Genomic DNA, 25968 nt, shown 5'->3' with positions numbered 1-25968 from the left:
AATGCAAATCAAGGCAATCTAATACAAATGAAGGCAAGCTAATGTAAATTAAGCATCCTAATACAAATCAGGCAATCTTAATACAAGTCAAGACACCCTAATACAAATCAGGCAACGTATTGAAGAAATCAATGCAAGCTAATACGAATCAAGGCAACCTAATACAAATCAAGGCAACCTATTAAACAAATCAAGGCAACCTATTAAACAAATTAAGGCAATCTAATACCTTGATTACCTGACTTCATTTACCCTTCTTTATCATACTGCCATTTCACTTTGACTTGATCCCAATTATGCTGTTCATTTATTTTCAGAAATTCTGCTAATAAATTCTGTGAATTTTCACGTTTTAATGATTTTATGGCAATTGTAAAGACAAAACTTCACGAAAGTCGTTGGCATTCCAAATCGTAGAACCCCAGGGAAATTTATACTGCTAGAAAATTTCATGATTTTTACTGACTCGTGAAATTCGTGACAATTTGTCTTTCACAAAAGCAGTTTTCAGTATTCCAAGCTCATTGCATCCAAATTTTGATTGTATATAATGTATATTATTGGGTTTAATTTTGTTTAATTTAAACATTTTTCAGGTATATGAATCAGGTTTATGCTCTGGAGGAGGAATCTTCGTCTTTATTTTTTTTATCATAATGGTTATTGGTGTAGTGTTAATAGAGGTACTTAGGATCCATAGAGAGATGCCATTGCCAGGTAACCAAATCTCCCTTTTTATCTTCGCTGTCGCCTTTGTGGAGCGGAGCCTATCATATGAGTGATTGTCTGTTGTTGTCCATGTCAACTTTTTGAAAACTACAATTCTTGCTGTTTTGATGACTGGACAACAGCCAACAGACTGAAAGAATATCGACTTGATAATGGTTATTTACTTTCCGTAAAGCTTCATCATGTGCAGAATACATAATTTATTTTCACTATGGCAGAGTGTATTCGGCAATGATCCATGAAGGAAAATCCTTACTAGTTTCTGGTGTTTGTAACTGTGTAGTGTGAGTTTGATTTAATATGATCCACCAGGCGATCAGCAGATGCAGTTATCATAAATGGACACGCGTTTTTTCCTTCCGTAGTTATTTTAACTTCAACTTCGAAACAAATGCCATCATAAGGATTCTGAACAAGAAGATCAATGTGGGAATCGGCAACGAGCGAAATTTCCATCAAATCCGGCTCAATGTTTTTGTTTGCGCTCGTCTCGGGAAGCTGACAGAGTCTTCATTTTTCAATCGATGTATAACTGCGGTTGAAAGACGGCTGTCTCCAGTTATTGAACTAAAAAAATACTGGCGCAGGATGGAAAATGCCGTGAACAAACCCAGGAATATAGTTTGGCGTCCACTCAGGTTCCCGACGACGCATTCGAATCCACTGGCGTTGAGTATATTGCTTACAGCAGACGCCGCTCAAATTTCAACCCCACCACGAACGTTGAACGGATTGTCATCCGGGTACTTTGAGAACGCCCTCTATCGAATTTCGTGAGAACAATAGTAACTCGGAAATTAGGAATTTACAATGTAGCTGTCCAATTATTGCCAATGATTTCCTTAATGGATCCATCAAATCCATCCATCATGAGTTCATGATTGTCTCGCAAACTGTCATAGATGGGTAGTAGCCAATTTGCATGCAGGGGCTTCAGAATAGACAGCTGCAAATCAACATTAACTTGCCCGATATCTTCTCCATGTTCTAAGGCTGCCACTACTTTGCTAGCATACAATGCATTAAATACCTCCTCCAAGCATTCTTTGAACTTGTGGTTGAATGAGAGATCCAGAGGTTGCAGCTCCGACGTACAACAAGGAGGAACAAATACTGGTATCACACCACCATCGCAGAGTTTCTGTAAAAAACTCTCGCTTTGGTGTGCTCGAAAAACATTGAATATCACCAAAGATTTTTGTTCAGCTGGCAGGCTAAGTTGGTTACGAATTTTCTGGATGTGTGGAAGGAGAACATTGTTGGCATTAAGATTCATACTGTCCTCATTTCTCCAGTGGTTAGCAGTGTGGTAAATGTCCTACTCGGGACAAAATTAAAGTTTGGATGACATTGACTGATTTTCCCCTTATATAGCACTTGTGGTGGCAACAAGTTTCCGGCCATGGAAACACCAAATAGCATGGTGATTTCCTGCTTATCCTCTAACCCAATAATTGCGACTTGTTTGTCTCCTTTTTGGGTTAATGTTCATAAGCTCACGTGTTCGATATGGACTCCAGTTTGATCAAAATTGATCACTAACTCGGCAGGTATTGCTTCGTTTGACACGGCTTCTGTAATGCGTTCTAAGAATAACGCCTTAAGTTCGCCAAAATTTACTGGCAATTTTCTAGCCGCCTTTGTGCCCTTCCTTTTAACTAATCCCATACGACGAAGCAATGATTCTGACCATGTTTGTGTAAGTTGGGTAGGTCCCCCATGATCTTGTAGAAGTGCACAGTTGTTCTGTAACATAATACCAAGTGCAGAGGCCACAATGATATTTCTGTTCACGATGCCACCCCCGCCTCTTAGTCCTTTTACGTATCGCTGAACTCTTAAATCGAGTTCGCCCAACAAAAGTGGTCGGTCCCGTTTTGCATGTGGCATGCTAGTTACGGGCTGCTTTGACATTGGAAGTTCTTTTAAGTACGAACCTTTCATGGACTGAACTGTACTTTCGTTAATCTTTTTAGCCAAGACTACTGTAAAATGGCGGGCTGCTTTTGAGTTGCCATTTACGGCTGCGTATTTGCCGATCTTCGTACAGGATTTGGGACTGTAAAATTCATAGTGTCCACATTTTCGCTTTTGACCACGCGGCCCAGAAGCTTCTAAAACTGGAGTTACTTCTTCATTTGCTCGTGTGGTTTCTTCAGCGTTGTCGGTTCTTTTTGTATCAGGAAGCCCGAGCTTGATTTGACCATCAGGATTTCGAATAACAAATCACCACATTGTAAATGCTTGAATTGAAATGTGCATTGCTAACAGCGACGCTATCTCATCTGACAGGCTGCTTGTTTACTCTATCATATTTATTTATTTGACAATATAATGAAAGGTCGTTGTGATAAATTTTTGAGAGGGTTGTCTACAATGTTTCAAGTATATTAGCAATTGGGACAATGTTTAGAAATTCACTAGTAAATTTAAAAAACAAATGCAGAAGTGTATGAGCATTCAAGACATTTTTTTCATTCAAAGTTCTGTTGTAACAACTGTAAATTATTTGTTGAATTAGGCACATTTAACCTTACCTATTAAACACAAAGATTATGTTCTCATTTATGCAATCTATAAATCCGGGAAACGTTAATGCGAGAGTACGCGAGTCAGTTCATGCCCTCAATGGGTGAACTTTGGGTAAACACAGCTCAACAATGATATATACATGCGTGGGTGGGGTCTGATGTCATTCTTTTTATGTAGAAACGCAGAAGCAAGATTTGACGTTACAAATAATTTAATCATTTTGGTCACTTCCTCCACAAATCATTGAAGAATGTTGTGTTTTTAAATGAACAAGAACAGCACATCTGCTATATGTATTATAGCTACGGTATTAACCCTTTGTATTGCATAATTTTTCCAGCCACGATTTTGGTGCAAAATACCTTTTACTTGTTTTTATTTAGTTTTCTATAACTTTTTTTTTTCACTTTGGACCACATGAGCTAAGTTTACTACTGGCTACAGGTCTTGTTGAAAGATTTGGAAAATTATGTGACAAAAGTTGACTGGCACTCAAATGGTTAGACCTCGATGACTTCTCCACTGTTTAATACTGTCACAATGCGACTTCATCAAGTCAATTTCTCATGCTAACAAAGATTCAATACATCACATTGCAGGGATTCTAATATTAAATTATATGTTATCTACCTATATTTAGCATAGTATAGAAAATCAAGACAGTATAATGAATTTTCTCTTGTCCAAACAATTCATTGCAATCAAGTTGTGGTAGAAAATTACTCAAACTAGTCTGACATAATCAGTTACTATGTGTTCACAGGCCCGCCCATCATTTAATCTTTTGATCCCACCAAATGCACATTTTCTTCTTATATTCTTTTTGTTTTTTGACCAAATTTATATACCATGTAGATATTATCCATTACAGATTTTGAAAAAAATATATAGATAATGCATATTTATTTTGTGAAGAGTATGAAAAGTTGAATTTTGTGTTTAACCCTTTGAGCGCCAAATTCTTTTCTCCCTTAAATTTGGGTTAATTTGTTCCCTTTTCTGAAATTTTCACTAAATTCAATCTTAATTTGGGATCAAGCAGATAAGTGTAACATTGCTTCTTGTTTTTCATACGGCTTTTGTCAGGCTAGACCCCAAAATTAATACATAAATTAATTATATAATTTAAGTAAGTCTCTGTAATTATTCTTGACCATGCATTCTTGATAAATAAAGCATTTGTGTTTAAAACTTCACTCATCTGAAATATATCCTCTGGTGAAAAAACATGGATTTATTAAACTTAGTTAAGGATAAATAATGAATAGTAACCTCTTTTTATACAGTTCATCTGCTTCAATTTATAATTTAATGCATTCACAAAGGAATTTGATTGATTTATTGAATTGACAAACGAGTACTAGCTCTTGGATCATGCCCTCTGCCAATCAGAAAGTGATTGACTGGTATTACATAAATACTGCCAGTGTAAGAGCTTGCTTATTACACTCCCCCCCCCCTTCCCAAAGACAACAGGGAGCAAAACATTCCTTGCTGTGTTCAAGCTCCAATTATCTCAGAGTATCAAGCAACCTAGTTGATTGAAACCTAATATGCAGACCCTATTAAAATCACAGCAAGATCAAGATTGTGCATTATTTATATCTTATTTGAATATCATTAATACTGGTGAAGAATAATCTTCTACTGTACAACATGTCGTTTAGCTAATCTGTAATTTCGCTAATTCAAGATGTCGCTAATTTAAAATAAAGTACATTTTCAAAAATGAGATTGTTGGCACTTTAGCAAAATTAAGATTCTATTAAATCATGCATTGAGAGTCAAATGTAGTGGAATGTAGTTATTTCAATATGTTCCACATTACATATAGACTTGAGAGGATAGTATTGGATATGTTGTCTGACAATAAATATTTTGGATGAAATTAAATTTAATCATTTTTTTATCAGTGGATTATCATTATATTTTTCTATTATTGCTTTTCTAATATCTGCCAATTGTTGGTATCATTTCATTATTTTTATTAGTTATTTTTTATAATAATATTATAACATAATTAGAATACACCAATTTATAAATGAATCATGAGTAATAGTGTAAAACTGAGTGTTTTTGCTAAGATAGGGGATAGTACCACTAGGAAGAAGTAGTACCGGTACAGTAATTACTATGCAATTCATGTTTATTCTCATTACCTAATGTGTGTATGTCATGCAAAGCTTGGAATTGAAAAATCTAAACGCGACTTTGTTTCTGAATGTAAATATTATTATTTTTCAGTGATGAATTTTCTGTATGTACTGCGTGCTGTTGGTATATTTGGCTTTGCCGGAGGATTGACCAATTGGATAGCTGTTAAAATGATATTTTTTCGAATACCTGGTATACCTGGCAGGTGAGTTGAACACAACTTTGTGATATTTCAGAGACTTTTTATTGTTTGAACTTCAGAAATTAGAAGACCTAACTTGCTAGTCACAAACAAATAAAAAAAGGTGGCGAAATTAATTATGGTAGAAATATATGAATACCATGTTTGTTCTGTTTGAAACACAACAAAATTGCATTTATTGTATGGTAGATCTTTAAATATGTCTTATTTTGACTAAAAACACGTGAATTGTTACCATCTTATCTTTCACAATATGATTTTATTGTTTTGCTCATAGCATAGATAAAGGTCTATACACTGAATTTATCTGTCCTCCCTGGTGTTGTTGTCTCATTGTAAACTTTGTTTCTTGTGGTTTCAATATCTCAGATAGTTTTGGATCTCGACATGTTTTGCCTGTAAAATATTGGTAAAATTTAATTATATATTTTTTATAATATAATATAATCAATCACATTACATCACTCAATTGTTTTGTGTGACAAATTGATATGAATCATTAAAAATGGTATACTTTGGCCCAATTTGTAATAAAAAACTTGTACTTTTAAATGTCTGATATGTGTAATTGGATCTTGTGATCTGATCTAAGTATTTCAATCAGTACATTCATAATTATTTTAAATATTTTCACATCCAGCAATTTGGGTCTTTTGAATGCTGAAGAAGACATACTTGGTCTTCTTTTCACATAACATGATCTAGTTTCATAATTTTCAACATTTTTGATCATGACCTGTAGGTAATGGAAAAGTATGTCTTTTTAGCTCCGCTGTCGACTTTGTCGAGCGGAGCTTATCATATGAGTGATTGTCCGTCGTCGTCCGTGTCAATGTTTTACTTTTTTGACTTCTTCTTGAAAACTACAAGCCTGAATGCTTTGATACTTGGTGTATATGTACCTTGGGTAGACCTCTCTTAGGTTTGTTCATTTCATGTTGATATCTTCAATTCTCTAATTTTGGTGAATATTTTTGTAATTTTTGGTAAAAAGTGATATTTTCGACTTCTTGTTAAAAACCACAAGTCTGATTGCTTTGATATTACATATATAGGTACTACATGTGGACCTCTCTCAGATTTGTTCATTTTGTGATGATATCTTCGATTCTATAATTTTGGTGAATATTTTTGTCATTTTTGGTAAAAAGTGATATTTTCGACTTCTTGTAAAAAACCAATAGTCTGATTGCTTTGATATCACATATTTAGATACTACATGTAGACCTTTCTCAGATTTGTTCATTTCGTGATGATATCTTCGATTCTATAATTTTGGTGAATATTTTTGTCATTTTTGGTAAAAAGTGATATTTTCGACTTCTTGTAAAAAACCAATAATCTGATTGCTTTGATATTACATATATAGGTACTACATGTGGACCTCTCTCAGATTTGTTCATTTTGTGATGATATCTTCAATTCTCTAATTTTGGTGAATATTTTTGGCATTTTTGGTAAAAAGTGATATTTTCGACTTCTTGTTAAAAACTGCAAGTCCGATTGCTTTGATACTATACATATTGTTCATTTTCTAATGATGTCTTCAGTTCTTTAATTGAAATGTGCATTGCTAACAGCGGAGCTATCTCAGCCGATAGGCTGCTTGTTGGTTTTCAAAACTAATTAAAAAGGAAATTATAGAAAACTTTGCAAAAAATTACACCATAAATTTTGTAAGAAAATTCTTGGTCGAAGACTTTGCATAGTTTATAGGGTTACTCACTTAGACGGTAATAAGTACACAAATAATACAACCGCTGGGATTTCATCGTCATAGGTACGGTCATCCAGGTTAATCTCAACCTAGTCTTATCTCTGCAGTGCAATCAAGGTTAGGGAACTTCTCAGACTGATGTATTTTAGATGAAAGTATTAATGTCATTTATTATGTTATGGTTAAATCCTTGAGTTATTATAATATGGTATTTAATAGATTAGATTTGTATTGATTTGCTTCTGATGTCTGTGATCAACTTCAACAACTTCTCTTCCATTGAAGAGAAACCAAATTGAAACAATGCTTAAAATTTCATTACATTTGCCAAAAATTGTACTCATCATCAAGCAATCATCAATTTAAATTTAATTACATCTACCGTAATTAATTTGTATATTTGCCTGTATCAAATTTGAAATATTACTGTATACACATTTTCACACTGTAGTACTCTACGTCATATTTTATTTACTGTTTACCATTTAAATTTCATGGATATAAATTTTCGCAATTTCTATGCAAGTTTGTGAAAAACAAAATTTCATGAAAGTCCCCAGGGAAATTCTATCTGCTAGAAAATTTAACAATTTTCACAGACTTGCGAAATTTGCAAAAATTTCTCATGGATTTAACCTTTTCACCACAAGACTTTCTCTCCCAAATCATTCTGCACTTTTATTCTTGTATTCTTCAATATTTCTGGAATGAACCTTAATTTTATAGCCAACAGAAAAAAATTTGAGTCAATTTTGAGTTTTTACTCAAAAAAATTTGGCTATTTTTGTCCCAATCTTCTGAAGAAAAGTGCAGATTATAAACGGCACTATTTTATGAAATTGTGATGAAAAGAAGGAACTGGTGGTAAAAGGTTAAAGAGGTTGACAGATTTTAAATAAAGATCATGATGCTAAAACTTGCCAATGTAAGCTTTGTTTTGATGGCTAGTCTGTGTGCGTGATTGTCTGCTTAACCATGAGTTTGATGCTTATCATGATGTCTGTAATCATGCACAGATATCCTATTATTATTTCCTGAATTGTTGCCAGCTCACGCATGTGTAATCCGCATAGCGATGACAGGAATAATAATCATGTGTACATGTCAAGGTATGTCTGACATGATTTCATTCCTCGCTTTCTGTTTCTATTCCTCCGAAAATTGAAAACTAATAATCCCATTAATGTATTTAAGCGAAAGATCAGCAGTATAGTGAAAAATTCATAAAACTATATTTAGATACTAATTGTATTGACTTTATTTTTATTGAATCAATGAGATAGTCTCATATTGAGTGCTGCCTGCTGTTTACTGTATATTTCTAGAACAGTTCTCTGCTTTAAAAAAAACAACAGAATGTCTGCATAGCAATTTGATGTCATCAGTATTTGTGTTTTATCATTTCACAAAGCTCTTATATCAAATCCAATTTGCTAAACTGGGAACCATTTCAAAATATTTAGGAGACTTGACTTCTTGTCAACTAACCTAGGTTCTGGTTGATTGTGTAACCCGTTCTTGAAAACGTACTACCAGTATATCTAGTAAGTTAATAACTGAATAGCTTGAGTACATTACTGTACATATAGATTTGTTTGAAAACAATTGAAATGTACCGTTACAACTGTCAACTCTGTGTTGTTTGCATAACCTGTATTAATAAACACCATTATTAATTTAATTCACTCAAAATCGACTTGTATTGCTCATAATGTCTGGCTTAGGCAAGATTTTGTTTAAAAATTCACCCATCGAAAAAACATTGATATTTTCTTTTCTTGGAATTTGTATGTGTTTGATGCAACTAGGAATATCCGAACACAATCTTGCACATCGAACCTTCAAAATAACATTAAAAACCCAAGAGATTGTTACATGGAAGAAAAGACCGCAGTATTGCCTGTCCCTGATTTGTTTACCTGAAAGAAGAGAAAATTCTAACGAGTGCAGTTTTGTTTTGAAATGAACGCAGATACAGATTTTTATGGGTTTAGGAATATTCAAACATATCTAGGGCATTGAACATTCAAAATAACATTCAAATCTCAAGAGATGTTACATAAAAGAAAAGAATGCAGTAATGAGCGTCTGTCACTGATTCTAATACAGATACAGCTTTTCACAGAACAGTAAATTTATAGTTTTCAGTGACATGCGTATAATAATGTCAAGGGATACCTTATCTTTTTATTCTGCAGTGGCATCATATCGAGACATTTCATTGAAATAAGACATTGTCTGTCGGGAATAGTCTTAGAAAGCTTTTTTGATAAGGAGTTTTTATCTGAATATTTAAAGGATAAATATGAAGATTTTGCGGAAGCCATTAATTTAGGTGAGTGTAATATAATTGTATACAGGGAAACAATTAACTCAAATGTAATCATAATGTCAATAGTTCACTTATCTGATAGGAGATCAACAAAACTCCTGTTTTTGATGCAATAAATATGGTACATATAAAAAAGATATAGAATTACTGACATGCATGTTTCAAAGTGGAGGGAAAACTCTGGAGCGAACATCCAGGTGTTTTTAATGCCTGGCAACCACAACCAGTGACACAATGATAAAAAAAAATGTACTTTTGGTCTAGTTGTTGAGATTCTCCTGAACAGTGTAACAAAATTACCCCTACATGTACAGCATATAATAAATTTGGTTGTTCAGGCTTTAGCTGTTTTCACCGAATTTCGACCAGTGCTCGTACAGAGCCCATACAAATATATGGTAAACTGGTGCGCGTCTTAGCAACATAGAACGTTCTGTGACGTAGATCCGCCCCTGAAAATAAGGAAAAAGTGACAGAGGGATAAAGAAGATTGATATGAATAAATCTCCTCATAGTTTATGGCTCTGCCCCTGAAAATAGGGAAAAAGTGACAGATGGATAAAACAGATACGAATAAATCCCATCACAGTCGATCATTGTCATGTATAACAGTGATTATTGAAAACTATGTACGGGTATGTAATTTTGAGTAGAGATTATGGGAACATAGCCTTTATGCATTAGAAGACTGCTAGTTTGCATCAAGAATTTGAATAGATTCATCACAATTGGGACAGATTATTCCTGCTCATGGCGCTTCGCAAAGCCTTTTAAGAACTTAATCATGTGAATGATTCCTATGTAACTCAATTCTCGGAATGTTTTTTTCCCTTCGTCAATGCCGTACAATCTATATTTAGAATCTAATACAATTTTAGACATCTTTAGGCTATCCTGTCTCATACTCAATAGATTCTATTCTGGGTCCTTTCACTGTTGCCATGGCAATACCCATACTATGTACAATGTGGTGGAGGAGGATATTACATTCCCTCACATTTCAAATTCAATGCAAAATAAGTGATGTCAACTTGAGAGGTGTGACATTGTTGAAGATAAATTTTTTAAATTTATTTGCTCATACCAGTATTATGTTGATTTACTCGCATCGCATCGCATCGCATCGCATCGCATCGCATCACATCGCATCACAGGAGCTGTTTAACTACTAGAGAATAGTCTTTCAAACTGTAATCAACATTAATGTCTCTCTGCAGATGAATGTTTGAATGAGGTCATGAAAACAGAGAAAATGAATGACATTCTAAATAAATGTATTGATGAAATTCTTACAAAGCCAGAAGGTGAGACAATTCTTTCTCAGAACACAGCATTATTTTTATTGGCTACGAGTAGATGTCTACACACAAAGGTCAACAAATCTTTAGATTTTTTCAATTGGATGTATTAGTTGTTTTAATGAGAAGTACCGGTAATAATAATGCAACAGTATGAAAAGAAAGTTGTGTACTTGAATGCAGCATGGAATAATAAAATAATGAATTTATTGCATCTTTAGTAATAGTTTCCATTGGTTGACAGAAATAAAATACAATATTGTTATCATCATTCAGAACAGTATGTTAAGCTTAATTATTATTGATATGTTAAATATGTATTAATAGTACATGTAGCTGTGACAGAATTTAGGTTTGTGAGAAAATCAGAATAATGTTTAGTATGTACTGCCATCGTAACTAACATGGTTCTTCAATGTTTGGCTATGTTGTCAAAATGGTAGGATGTTAATAATGCCTAACAGTGCAGGGTTCATACAGTCCAGGAATTTGAAAGGTGGCCTGGGAAGTCCTGACTTCACCAAATGCATCGCTAAAATACCATACACTACTGTCAATATTAAGAGAAAATATTAAGCCTAGCATGTTCCATGCATGACTATCAATACAGTTCTTGATTGATCTTGATCTGTACTCTCTGTGCACACACACACACAAACACTTTTGGGTAAATAATTTGTTGACATGGTACTTGAAATGTATATTGAGTATTTAGGCAAACAGAAACTACAGCACAGATCTGGCTTTGTGTGAGGACCAACGACATGAACATGTCGGGCTAGTAATACACCCAATTTCATTCATTCATTCATTAAAAAGCTTCTATCTATAAATAGCTTACTGGTGACTGTGTCCAACAACAAAAACCAGGGGTTTTATAATTAAATTATGCTAAATCACATAGAAAAATTAACACTTGCTTCTGCATTTTAGAATTGTAATAATGTAACGACTACCGCATCAAATCAGTTTCCATTATATTCTGATGCCACTATAACGTGATCTAATTATGATTTGTTTATTGATCTCTCAAACATTGCAGCTCATAGTCAACTCAAATTTCTTCTACCTCGTCTTTCATAACTTCTAATTTGTCGGTAATTTTCAATTTTATCATGTAACTTTAAATTAGTATAAACCATCATGCATGTACATTCGTTGTGATATTTAGTGTAATTATTTTTTTTGTTTTTGATGAATGCATGTTTCAGATAATTTTACTTTCTAATCGCAGGTATTCATGCACAGTCGTCAACAAGCAGTGAAAAAGATTCAGTTCACAAGAAAATCATCCTGAAGCAGATTTTGGAAAAAGTATGTTTGGATAATCTTCCATTGGTGAGTTTGTCCTTCAACACAAGTTTAAAGCGGGAGGGTCGTCATCTGCGCATGCGGGAATTGAGTCCCAAGCGACGATAACGATATGTTTGTAAACATAAACACCCTATAGCCATCTGACGCATGCGCAGGTGACGACTCTACTACTGCTGCTAATGCTAGCTAGCTAGTGCTCTGTTCTATTAATGTTCTTCTGTTGTTCTCTCTGTCCCTTTAGAGTAACGATTTGTAAAATGTACGACAACTTAACCCTTATCCTGCCAGCCCCATGTACTTTGACATTGACTTGATCAGATTTGTTTGTTGCCATATGGGCCATGGCAAAATAATTTATCGTGAAATGTATGCAAGCTAAATTTACCCAGTAACTAGCAAAATAATTGATTAATGCTAAAGATGTGGTACTATAACTGGATTTATGGGCAATTTAACGATATCACATTTGTGTGTAAATTTCACTCTGATGAGCTAATTCTTCTATGAATACAAAAGTATCATTATTTTGAAATGCTCATTCTATATTTATTATATTCATGTTTAAATTGTTGAATTTACCCAATTCCAGTTTGTCTTAATTTGTTGTTTCAAAATTCCGAAACATAAAATATGCATGATGTCTAGACATGCTAGTACCCAAATGTCAGATGGGATTAACCATTAACTAGGATGTGCAACCTTCTTGCAAGAAAGAGGATTGATTGTGGAGTGAAGACAATAAATTTTCATAGTTGCTATGGTAACAGTGGAATATTTTTAGTATGTGTTGTTGAGGGAAAGCTGTGCAATGCATACCGTTTGTAATGCCTCTGTGCTATATTCTAGATACTTTGTTATTCATATTTGATTTTGCCTAAATCATAAATTAGGATAAGTTGATTAATTTAGTAAAGCTGAATTCCTACTGCATTTCCCCCAAACATCCTAGTCTATAGATTTTATGGTCAAATTAGATAAAATTGAATACTAATTATGTAAAACAGGGACTTATAATTTTGTGTTGTTTGCACCTGTATTACAGAGCCAGTTACATTTAAACTTCACACACATGTTTCATGATCCAATTAGAGATGGCCATTTATAAAGTGCTGCAAAATCATCAAAATCAAGCATTTTGGCCATTTCGGAACCGATCATGATTGGACATATTTCATTCAAACTTGGTTTGTTTATTAAACATAATAATTTTTCTTCAGGATTTTTGGCTCATAACAGTATCAACTGGAACTGTGTCACTTTCAATGACTAGTTTTCAAAGCAGCAAAAGCAGTTGAGTTGAATATGGTCATTTGGTGAGGACTGTAGAAAATTATGACACCTGTCGCACACTATTATGGGAAATAAAACGCATAAAATCATCAGTGAGAGGCCGTCAGAAAGAGGTTTAGACACTCAAGATGGTGACTTATTTGACATTTATCCCAGGGCCTCCAGGAAGTTGTCATTTTGTACTGTAATTCCTGAGGTTCGCTAGCAATTCTGGATTTCAATAGATGGTGCTCGGATCCTGATGCAATGATATGGTCATCTTATTTCACTTGCAAGTGTTAATGTACAACAGCGGTATATGCTATGCATTGTCACTAATTACACAGAAAATGTGTTATTAAAAATAAAAATTGGAGAGAAAAAATTGATAGTTTATTACAGCCTTAATAGCTCAGTCATCAGTTATGTGAATTTGTCAGCAAACGGTTCATTCATACAAATTTTGATGTAATTGCTACTTTAGATTAAAGGTAGCGAGAGGAAAAAAAGAAGAAATAGTGTAATTGCAATTAGAGTATTCTCCGTCACTTAATAAGCATCTAGCTGTGACAAAAAGAAAATTGGAATATAGAAGAATATGTTTGTGTATTACTTTGGAGATTATGTTACCAAAATTTCATTAATGGTTAGCCATAACTCAAAATCAAAGATACACAAAAACGTCTAGGAGGCGTCATTTTTTTTATGTGAACAGATGACGAAATTTGTGCATCATTGGCACAAAAGAAAGATTTTTCTTTCAATTGTCGTAATAGTCAATAATTAAATTTCATAAAATGAAATAATACTTTTTTTTTTTATATATTTGACCCGCAGATTACTGTAAAAGGATTAATTATTCACTGGGTTTTAATTTTGCTTATTTCGCTGACTGGAAAATGCGCTAAATAAAAACCCAGTGAATATGTAAAATTTAGCATTGAACACATTATCTAAATGATCAAACCGTGAATTAAAACCCACTGAATATGCCTGAAATGGTAAATCAGCGAAATTTGAACCAAGTGAAAATTAGTAGTTTTACAGTAACACCAATTTATTGTCAAATGATTAGATCATACTTATTATGATTATATAAATTTAATCTTATAAATTTGATCTGCTTGGACTGTTATGTAAAAAAGCTATGAACCCAGCAACTTACAAAACTGAGCAATTTCAGTAAGACTGAATGCTAACTTGAATATGGCGGCATATCATGCAACTAATTCGTTCATAATCTCTTGTATGTTATGTGAAATAGTTCCAATTACTGTAAAATCTGTATTAGAAGCCGCAGCTTCTATTAAAATGGTACAATGCAACAGAGGGGATGTGGCTTCTATCAGAGCATCTACACATGTGAGAAATGATGAATTTTTGGTTCTCAATTATTCCAAACTTCTATTAGAGATGCGGCTTCTAATACAGATTTTACGGTAGTATGCAAAGAAATTCATTGTCTTCAGTCAGTCACTTGACTTAGTTTTGTCAATGTATCATAGAATGTTTACCCACAACTGGGTTTTGAAAAATAAACCAAATGCATCGCACACTGTAAATTTCAAACAATGATACATAAAAAATGTAATATTAATGTTGCATAATCCGGGATTATTTTATAATGTCTTTTTAGTCCCCGTTCGGACGCAGTCTGAAAACGAGGACTTATGTTTTGACCTCTGTGTGTCCGTGCGTGTGTCCGTGCATGCGTCTGTGCGTGCCTCCGGACCTGTATCTTAGAAATGCCTGGACCAATCACTATCAAACTTCACACATACATCATACATGATAGTATACATATGCACGTCAATTTGTTTCATGATCTGATTCAAGATGGCCGAATGGCGGCCATTTTTGTGATAAAAAATCATCAAAATCAAACATTTCTCGGCTGTTTACAGATGAATTTTGTTCAAACTTGGTATATACATTAGACATTATGGGACCTTGATGCAAATAATTTTGTTTTTCAGATAAGATTCAAAATGGCTGACTGGCGGCCATTTTGTTTTAATGAATGTGGTTCTTGTGCCATATCTCTGACTTGCTTTCACTGATTATGTTCAAATTTTAAATATTCATTATACATCATGTCATAGATAGACAGATATATTGGTTTGACGATCCTATTCAAAATGGCCAAATGGTGGCCATTTTTGTGCTAAAAAATCATCAAATATCAAGCATTTATGGATGGATTTCATTCAAATGTGGTACATATGTTAGACATTACAGGGTCCTGATGCACATCATTTATTTTTCAGATCGAATTCAAAATGGCTGTTTGGTGGCCATTTTGTTTTAATGATTGGGTTTCTAGAGCCACATCTCTTAAATGCTTTGACTGATTATATTCAAATTATATATATTCGTTATACGTCATGTTATATATTATGTTACATGTATTCAAAATGGCTGATTTTGAATGCTGTTCCAGAGCAATATCTCTCAATATGGACAAGTACTTTTTTGATGATCAGATACAAATGTCAATCATTTTAATGTTAAAAAAATCATATTCCTGACATGGTTATAATTCCAGCTATATTACTATAAACAAAACTATATATCTTAAATTTGATAACTAACAGGGACTGTGCCATGCATGGCTTGTTTTTCGCTTTTTTCCCCCTCTTTCTACCTTAATTGAGATTTTCTAATTTAAGAAGTAGCTATTTAATTTATCAGACAACTTATTCTACAATGAGATTTGTTGACATTTTAGCTAAATTGAGAATTTTGTTAATTTATCACATCTGTGCATGCTGTTATATACCGTACCATTTTAATTGTCTAACGGTTGAGGCTTTCAGATGTGTTGGAAAGTAGCTTATAATTTGGGCATTTTAGTTAAAATTGAAATTATTCTGATCCTGCATTGAGCCAAAATTATCTTTATTGTACACTTATTTTTCAGTACTTCAAAGTTTGTATACAATCTGCTCTTTTATTAGTTAAAGATAATCTGATGTCCTCACTAGTGATGATCTGAATCACAATTTCACTGTACGGGCCTCAGCTATTAATTGTTATTACCACATATGTTATAAAATCAGCTGTAATTAATTTAAACATTCAACGGACATTTTATGTCCTCTGATTGTCAGCTGATAATGTGCCTATAATACTAAATTCACTATGTTTAGGGACATTTCTATTTTAGTGTTATTAATCCCTGCGGTAAAGAGGGGGGAGTCGTTACCTGCACATGTGTCAGATGGCCATAGCGTGTCATTGTTTATAAACGAGCTTCTACCCACGAGCCTTTGCATTTTGAGCATCTGTGTTGTTATCATCGCTTGGGACTCGATTCCCGCGCATGCACAGGTGATGACCCTCCTGCTTTAAAATAATTGTTTTCATGTTCTGTTAGGACATTTTAATTGTAAATGGTCTCTATATGCAACATTCAATGTACATGTACATAATCACAAATTATTAGGTTAAGAAAAGAATTAGCTCTCACCCCCAAAAAAATGATTAATGAAATCAAAAAATATAATTTTATTATATAATTGTTATGATATTCCACTTGCGACTCATTTCAAACAGAACTTAGTGCGTTATGAAAAACACTCTTATTTTTATCAATACAGTTTCCCAAAGTTGTGTGAGCTTAAGTGGATATGCAATATTTACATGAAATATATTCTATTATATTATACCAGTATATTGATGGTGTTAATCCATTGATTTGATTGGTCCAAACACAAAATTTGCATATGCAATCCATGGTATATTGGCTGATAATGCACGGCTAAACCAAGTGGCCCTGGAACATGAATTGACTACAGGTTTAATACGGAAATACATAAAACCAGTATTATTTGATTTTTAGGGAAATATAGTGGTTGAATTTTAGAAGAATATTGAAAAAAATTCTGAATTAAAAACATCTGAAAAGTTATATAACTATAATATTGCTTTTTGTAAATGTTGGGATCCAAGTTGTGAGCGTCGGTCGTTGGGTGATTGTCGTTCGCCACACAAACCTAAACCACCGTCCCTTAACACCGTGAGGTGCCTACACGAACGCCAGAACGCTATGTTCTCAGTGTTGTTACTTTGAGATGGATTGCGAACTTCCAACAAAGAAAACATGATCTTTAAGTGCAAGATATAATTGAGGGATTTATTGACATAAAAATGCAAAAAACTATGAGTCACAGGCAAAAATGTATGCCACCAATAACAACCGGTGTCCGGTAGCGGCAGCTGACAAAATTGCAGTGCACCCGGGTAATTGCCATCTGTTTCAAAAAACACGGGACAACGCAGGATTCGACGACGATATATGGTATTGCAATTCTTCACTCTGGGTGAATAAATTACAGGAGATGATGAAGGTAATTTCGAAAGCTACAGATTTGTGCCGAGTGTACACCAACCACTGTATTAGAGCGACGGCGTGCAAAGTCTTTCGGCCGGAGTTGAGACAAGGCATATCATGTACGTGTCACAAAAACGATGCGAAAATCCGATCTTACACCATCAAACTTACCCCAGAACAACGACAAAACTTGTCAGTCATACTGTCACAAAACTTTGGTTATACCAAAGATATCCAGGTCAGATGTTGGAACTGATGTCGCTGTGCCGGTCGCCGTACATGATACACCGCGTCCCGCCGCGTACCGCTGAACGTCAAATATCCACAGTTACAAGTAGTATGATGAGTCACAAAACCGGTTTATTTCACAACTGTACTTTCAATGGGCAAATTACAGTTCAAATTGTACAAAAACCGGAATGAAAACGTGGAAAATCCGTTGTTTAAATGATCCAAACTGTACACGACCCTGTATTTCAAATCGCGTTGTGCGTCAGTAAAAGGTCAGAAAGGTCAGCCTTTGTTATGCTAATTTGTGTGTTTACGCTGCTCTATTCAACGTGGATATGTTTTTTTTTCATGTGGAATAAAAATTAGTTTGTATTCAATTTGAACTGTGTTGCGCATGTAATTTTTGTATGCATTCAGCGTACAACTACATACTATTCTTATAAATATTCATGTTCAAGGGCCATAATCATGATCTTTTAGTAGATGAAAGTAAACTCTTTTTTTTAAAAGTTTTATCGAATTGTCAATATACTGGTATAATATAATAGCAATAACCCCCGCCGAAGTTGGGTATACCACTTGATATTGCACAATTCACTCCATATATGCACTCGCCTGCGGCTCGTGCATATATGTCGTGAATTGTGCAATATCTCGTGGTATACCCGCCTTCGGCGGGGGTTATTGCTTAATTACCTACTTTACTGAAACTGATATATCTTTACTAATAGGTCAGAAATATATTTCTGACGCACTGTTTTATTATGGAGAGTTTCACAAAAATTAAGCATGTCATATTTCACTACCTCCACAAGACCCCCACCCCACCGCCACCCCCAACTAGAGTCCCATGTAATATGCACAATGTTAATCTAAAAAATGTTATCCGTGACCCCATATATCATATATTTCATATATGACCTTGTGTAACAATAAGTAATTTATTTGTAAAATATAAATAAAAAATTTAAAGACTTTCATGAAACTAATAAATCAAATTACTCCTCAAGTCGGCATACTTGTTTCTGTATTCAGTGCTTTGCAGACTTCCAGACTATAAGAAAATGCTTGATACCAGTGTCTAATTTTTGTAAGAATGCGTTATTATATTATCTTTGTCTGTCTATGGAGAATGTATGGCATTTTTAAATTTCCTTATCCATCACTATTTGTTTGAAATTAAATTAGCTTGTGTTCTATTATTAGCAGCTATCTTTTTCGTCAATGGTGATCACTGCACATAGCCTTTCCCATGCTCAACTTAAGACCCAGAAGAGCTAATTATCACTCACCTAATAATACCATTTTAAGAAGATTTTAATAGTGCAGCTAGCCTAATCGTTTGCATTACTATGTTCAGAAAAGCCATTTTAAGCTCACGGACCATTTCCAAAAGGCAAAGCCTGGTTGATGTAGCATGAAAAAAGATGTGAGCTACCGGTACTTTAATTTTGCATGAAACACATTTTTGAGAGTCACGAGAGAAGCATGAAAAGCAAGTCGTAATTTCACTGGAGTTCTTTAACCCTTTTTACAAAAATTTAGTGCATCATTTTGCAAAATTTTATGTGTTTTTCTGTAATTTGTTCATCTTGGACTAAATTGAAATAATTTCCAATTGAAAATGCGTTAATCATTGGGGAGTGATTGGATGTAACAAAATGTAAATCACTTGCTAGGGATTTACATAAATATAAATCCACCATATGTGTGAATAATGTACACTGCTAACAGTAACGATCCTTTAGTGTGTCTACTTTATGACCTCTGAATCCAATAACTCAACAATATAATCCATGCAATTAGTGGTATTCATCTTTCTTCAAGTAATTTGACCATATTGATTTAAGTTCTTGTGTAATCGAAGATGACTGAGCAGGGAGCACGTTTATATTGATAAAGTCTCTTTATATAATGGACATTATATTTTCAACTTCTTCTAAAATGTAAACAAATCTAAAATTTGGCAATAAATTTCATCTACAATGAAATATTGTACAGTGAGTTTTACCTACAGTGTACTGTATGGCAGAAATATTTAATTTGAGATGTGAACAAACTTCCACATAACAACTGACATAATTTTTTTTTTTTTTTTTTTTTTTTTGTGCGAAGGAAACAATATTATTATATACCTTGTATTGCCCGGTCACTTAATGCTATGGGAAGTGCGCCCTCACATCAGGGCAATAATTTCCTGTATCACGCCTGGCCCGGCACACCCAGTTTTTATCATTCAAAATCAAACGCGTCATTCGGAATTACATTGTGCGTTTGAGGTCACGCCATAGTAAAATTGTAATTACACCTATACCTGTGTTATACTGATTATATTCGTGTGAAAGTATCTGTGCAATTTTAATTGTACAGTATGAATGTTTTGTCTTTTGCTACTCTCGCAGCTAAAAATAATATTTTTGTGTTTGTTTTTAGCTTGTTAAAGATATTAAAAGTTTAGTTGTAAGTGGCGAAAATATAAGACAACAGCTAGAAATATTATTGAAGACTAAAGAAAATAGAATGACTGCAAATCAAGTCAACAAGGTAATGTAATAAAACTGTCTCCATAATCCATTTATCCAATTGTCAGTGGATTGATGTTCAATATTCACCTCATTACAAGTATACTATAACAACATTAATAAACTCCCCATAGCAAAAATCACACAGGCACTGGCAGGGCAGGAATCTATTATGTATAGTTAATATCATATGATATATCAACAGTATGTCTAGTATGATACTGCTGAAAAAAATATATATATTATTATCTAACAGATCTGATTTCAACATATTAGAATATGTATATTATATGAAAGTTTAGTTTTTACCTTGCCCGTATCATCAAAGATGGAAGGGAAAGGTATATTAAGGGAAAAATTTTGTCCGGCATTGTCGTCGTCGTTGTTGTCGTCGTCGTCGTTAATAATTGTTATTGTGTGCATAATAACTTTACTAATTCTATTCCAAACTTTATCAAACTTGGTCACCTTATTCATCAGTATAAAGTCTTCCCTGAGTTTGAACAACAGATGTCCTGTATGAAAATATCATGCAAAAATTGAGAAAATCTGATAAAATATTTTGACTGTTTCTACTTGACTGATCACTGGTGATACACATCAAAGGTCACTGATCTCAGTGGAAATATGCATTGTTGTATGTGTTCAATGAAGCAAATGATTTATCTTGTAATAATATCCTTGGTAATGTATCTCAGAATCCCATACTGGGTTTCAAAACCAACTCATGGAGAGATTGCACAGTCTGATACACATTTGCAAACCTACCAATAAAATCTTTACAGAAAACAAGATGTCAGAAAATCAATATAAGCACTCCTATGAACTGGGTGCCTAACTTTGATCAAGATCTGAAGCTAATAGAAAATCTGTTTAGTGCAAAGTTATCAAATCAAAAACAATACATAAAAAATACATTAAAAGCAAAACATTTCATCCACATTTTAAAAAGAAAATTATTCTAAAATATATGTATTCTGTATTTGACAAACAGTTCATTCGACAAATGAAAACTCACAGGAATATGTTTCAGCTATTAGAACAGAATGATAGAGTTTTTATAATACTAGTTTAAAAACGCACTTCAAAGATTGCAGTGTTTGAAGATGTAGATTCTCAGGAGGCAACAATACTGTTGACTTCTCCCTCCACTGGACACCAACTAACTATTTAAGTTGATTTGCATACAAAGCAGAGCTTGCAACATGATAGCTATTCATAAAGGGTGTTTTTTTTTTACTTTTCTTATAATACAGTAGTCACACAATTTGTCTCAGTGAATCATTAATTTTTGACAGACACCTGTACAAAATACTTGGACAAAAGCCAGCTAAAATTTTCTGTTATCTTGCATGTTTTATGAATCTATTCACATCTAAATGCAGCACTTTTTTTTTCAATGAGACATTTGTTTTTATACTAAAATATCTGAATTACTTTGAAGAAAGCTGGAAATGATGTCCCTTAAAATAATTAAACAAATAAGGCACCAATGTTTTTGTAAGATATTTACATCTTTTAAGGACATTCGGTAGACTGATTCCCCACTGTTGGTTCAACCCCAAAACCTGTTTGTATTCAAAATTAATTATGACAATGCATATTTATATTGAAACAAACTATGATAAAGGGAATTATATTATATAACAAAGGGCAAGGTCACCAGAGTTCAACTATGTTATAACTTGGACTTTTTCAGTTTCATATTTAATGTAGTTCCCTAAAAATGATATGTTGTGCTTTAAGGGCTACATATGGCTGTCACTGAAAATTGGAAAATTTTGAATATTAGTACAAGTTATCCATGGATGTGTTCACATGAATTTCTATAAAAATGTTCCAAAATGGCCACTTTTTTGGATTATTTTGCATATGTTTTAGACATCCTTCTTTCTCTGTAAAAACTTTAAATAATAACAATTTTTGAATGATTTACTGTGATCAATTTTTTCTAGGTTTTTATGGTAGTGAACTGCCTTAATTCACCAGTAGTGGCAAAGTCATATGCATACACATACTTTGCTGTGTCAATCATTGGAAAATAGATTACAAGATTCTTTGTTTAATAGCGACCTCCTGAAATTTAATCCATATATCTGTTATGTGTTCATTGGTTGTTTTAAATAAACATTTAATGATTAATAAAGACAATCTGAGTAATTAATATAATTATTTTTTTAGACAAGTGAAAAAAACTTTTTATACATATCATATGAGGCTTTCAGCATGCAATGCGTTAATTATTTGAACTACCTTTGAGGTTCAAGCAGAACATATGGAATTGATTCTGGTCAATTATTTTTTAAGTGCTTTTTTTATCATCTTGTAACATTCCATTATTGACATGCTGATTCACAGTACAATGTTTTAAACCTGTTAAAAGTATTTGTGCTGATGTTATTGGTGATCATTGGGAATTCAGCCAGGGTTCTTTGCTATGTAAAGTACCGGTAAGAAACAAATATGGGTATTTGTTTATCCATAGATGGATACACATTCCAGAAATGTGCTAAACATATTAAAAAGATGTGATAAAATAATATATAAATCTATTTACAAGAAGCCCTACTTACTAATGGGGAATTCAGACTGAAACTAAAAAAATCTATTGCAAGTGTATACGATCTTGCAGCACTTATCTAGACTAATAGCCAGAGTCATGAAGAAACAATTAATTCAAATCAAATTAAGCTTTTCAATTTCTGTTTCGAAATATAACTTAAAATATAATCTTTTTTTTTTTTTTTATTTCAGATTACAAAAAATCTAATTGGACATCATCTTTCATGGTTGATAATATGGGGGAGTATATTTGGTGCCCTCATTGGACTAATAACAGAATTATGTACCACCGTTGTGTAGCCCATTATTGCCATTTTCTATGTTTTTATGAAAATAATTGTTTAAGTCTTATTTTTATCTGTTACTGTAATTTAATTGGTGTATTGATTGCATAATTATCACTACAGACATTGTTCATGTTTATAGTTCCTTCTGTGTTTGAAGTACATGTAGATATAACTGATATATCTATATTTGATATAACATGACATTTGACATGTCAACACACTTATTTACTTGACATGACATGACATTTAAATAGTTATGATGTAAATTTGACATGTTAACACCCTTCATATTTGACATAATGACATTTGACATATAACTATAAATACTTAACTGTAAATGTGCAACTGACTTGTAGAAGAACTCTATAAACTGTTGGCTATCAGTATTTAAATATTGATTGTTGTGTGAGCCCTGCATACTTTAATACAAAATTTCACATGTTAACATGACATTTCCCATGTTAACATAACATTTCACATGCTAAGATGACATTTCACATGTTAACATGACATTTGACATGCTGACATGACCTTTCACATACTAACATGACATTTGACATGCTGACATGACCTTTCACATACTAACATGACATGCTGACATGATATTTGACATGCTGACATGACCTTTCACATGCTAACATGACATGTTACATGTTAACAACACAACATTCTACATGTTACAGCTCACACAAGATCACTGTCAATTGATTTATCAAGTCAAATATATGGCTATTATTTCTATATTGCATGCAATTAACATACCATTTATCATTTTTACAAAGATCCTAATGTATTCATAATTTTTATTAAGGTGGATTGCCAGTAAAGTAACATAACCTGTTGAAAGTTACAAATTGTTGTTGTAGTTGTTTAGAAATATTTGAATTAGACAATCATATATACTCTCAGCACAACAAAAGAATTCCCTTCATTTTTATATTTATAAATTATACGATTCATATTTCAACAAGAGGTTTCTATTGCTCAATTTAATAACCTTGGGACATTTTAAAATGACATCGTTGGTTACTGTGCTCATTGATTACAATTTATAAATATCTATAAAAATGTAGGGAATGCCTTCGTTTTGCAGAGTACCAGTATACTACTTAAAGTAGATATTACATGCTTGAGTGGAAGCAAATGTAGAAATTGAAACTATTCTTATAGCCAAAATATTTGACACGTAAGGTGTTAGTACACTCGCTAAATTTACTCACAGTAAGTTAAATCTTGAAATATAAAATCCATTTTCTCCAGATTATACGTCAGTTATTTCCACTAAGATGCTCAAATATAGATAGCAAATTACACGATTTTCAATGTATTCCTGTTTTCTGTACAATGGGCAAGGCTGATATATTTGTGTTATGTTTATTTTACTGAGATTTATACAAGTTTATTTTCGTATTTTTAATGCAAGTACTTCTGGTATATCAGAATTCTCTCCATACGTGGTAATTAAAGTTACAATTCAAGATCATTTATTATAGCTTTCTTGGCCTTAGGAATATAGCTTGAAATATTTAAGTTTGAAACTGCCTGGATTGCAGGAAATATTCAGAACAGAATTCTTTCTGAATCTATGCACATCAAACACTAGTCAAAATTGTGAGAAAATGAGTATTTGATACATATTTCCAACAATTCGTGCAAATTCAAGCCATCAGATATTTCAAACCATAGTTCTAAGACTTCTATTGATCTGATGGAATGACCTCAAAATGAAACTTTAATCATCCAATATATTGTTATGCAATCTAGTGCATTGTTTAAGTTATCTTATTATATTTAATAATTTTTAACAGCATGTTTTATATAAGTGGTCATGTGACAGTATTTATAAAATATCTGTACTACCAATATATATATTAGGGTAGATGTTTGTTCAAATATTGTGACAGAGAAAAGGCTGTATAATATAATTTATATTAGATATCAATATCTTACACACACTTTTATGAACTTAAAGTTCATATTATCTTTTCCTAAACCTAAGCTGACAAAGCCGTTCAAATTACCTTAGAGATATTGACAAGTTTTCAATAAATTAGTTTTCAGCTAGCCAAGAACTGTCTTTCTTTGGTTAAAAAATGAGTTTGCAAAGAAAAATGCAACTGTTATGTTTTGTTCGAGTTTTCACTTTACTATAGGTAACTATTGTGCAATATGTACTGTAGTCATCCAGCATTAGAAGCATCAACACTGCCATTGCCACAATAACTACCAGTAATGAGTCTTCAGAAGAGTAGTGAATTTATGATGGTTGTGAATTTTCCTATGCCCAAATTTTATTTCATATTCTTCGATTATCAAATGTAAAAATTTGAATTCTATGGTTAGTGTACCTTCAAATGGATATGATTATACATGTTCTTTTGGTGAGACGTCTAAGCCCTTATTCATCTGCCCTTTGTTTCATTTTCACTTTTATGTCTAATTTCTGTCACTATGCATTGTAATAAACATGTTTTATATTTTTCCCA

At 33.1% G+C, this 25968-nt stretch overlaps 1 protein-coding gene across 1 annotated transcript in view; it reads left to right on the top strand.

Annotated features, from left to right (window-relative positions):
- LOC102804320 (uncharacterized) overlaps positions 1–25968 on the top strand; it is a 31491-nt gene extending 5523 nt beyond the window's left edge. The window contains exons 3-9 of the mRNA XM_085500256.1: positions 597–717; positions 5506–5620; positions 9533–9669; positions 10884–10970; positions 12199–12302; positions 20545–20655; positions 23388–25968. Of these exons, the coding sequence (XP_085356382.1) occupies positions 597–717; positions 5506–5620; positions 9533–9669; positions 10884–10970; positions 12199–12302; positions 20545–20655; positions 23388–23495 (783 nt within the window). The 3' untranslated portion in view covers positions 23496–25968. The remainder of the gene's footprint in view (positions 1–596; positions 718–5505; positions 5621–9532; positions 9670–10883; positions 10971–12198; positions 12303–20544; positions 20656–23387) is intronic.

Source organism: Saccoglossus kowalevskii, chromosome 6 (assembly GCF_978046115.1).
Source record: "Saccoglossus kowalevskii chromosome 6, keSacKowa6.1, whole genome shotgun sequence".
NCBI classification, from domain to species: domain Eukaryota; kingdom Metazoa; phylum Hemichordata; class Enteropneusta; family Harrimaniidae; genus Saccoglossus; species Saccoglossus kowalevskii.
This window is presented reverse-complemented; position numbering and strand designations above follow the sequence as displayed.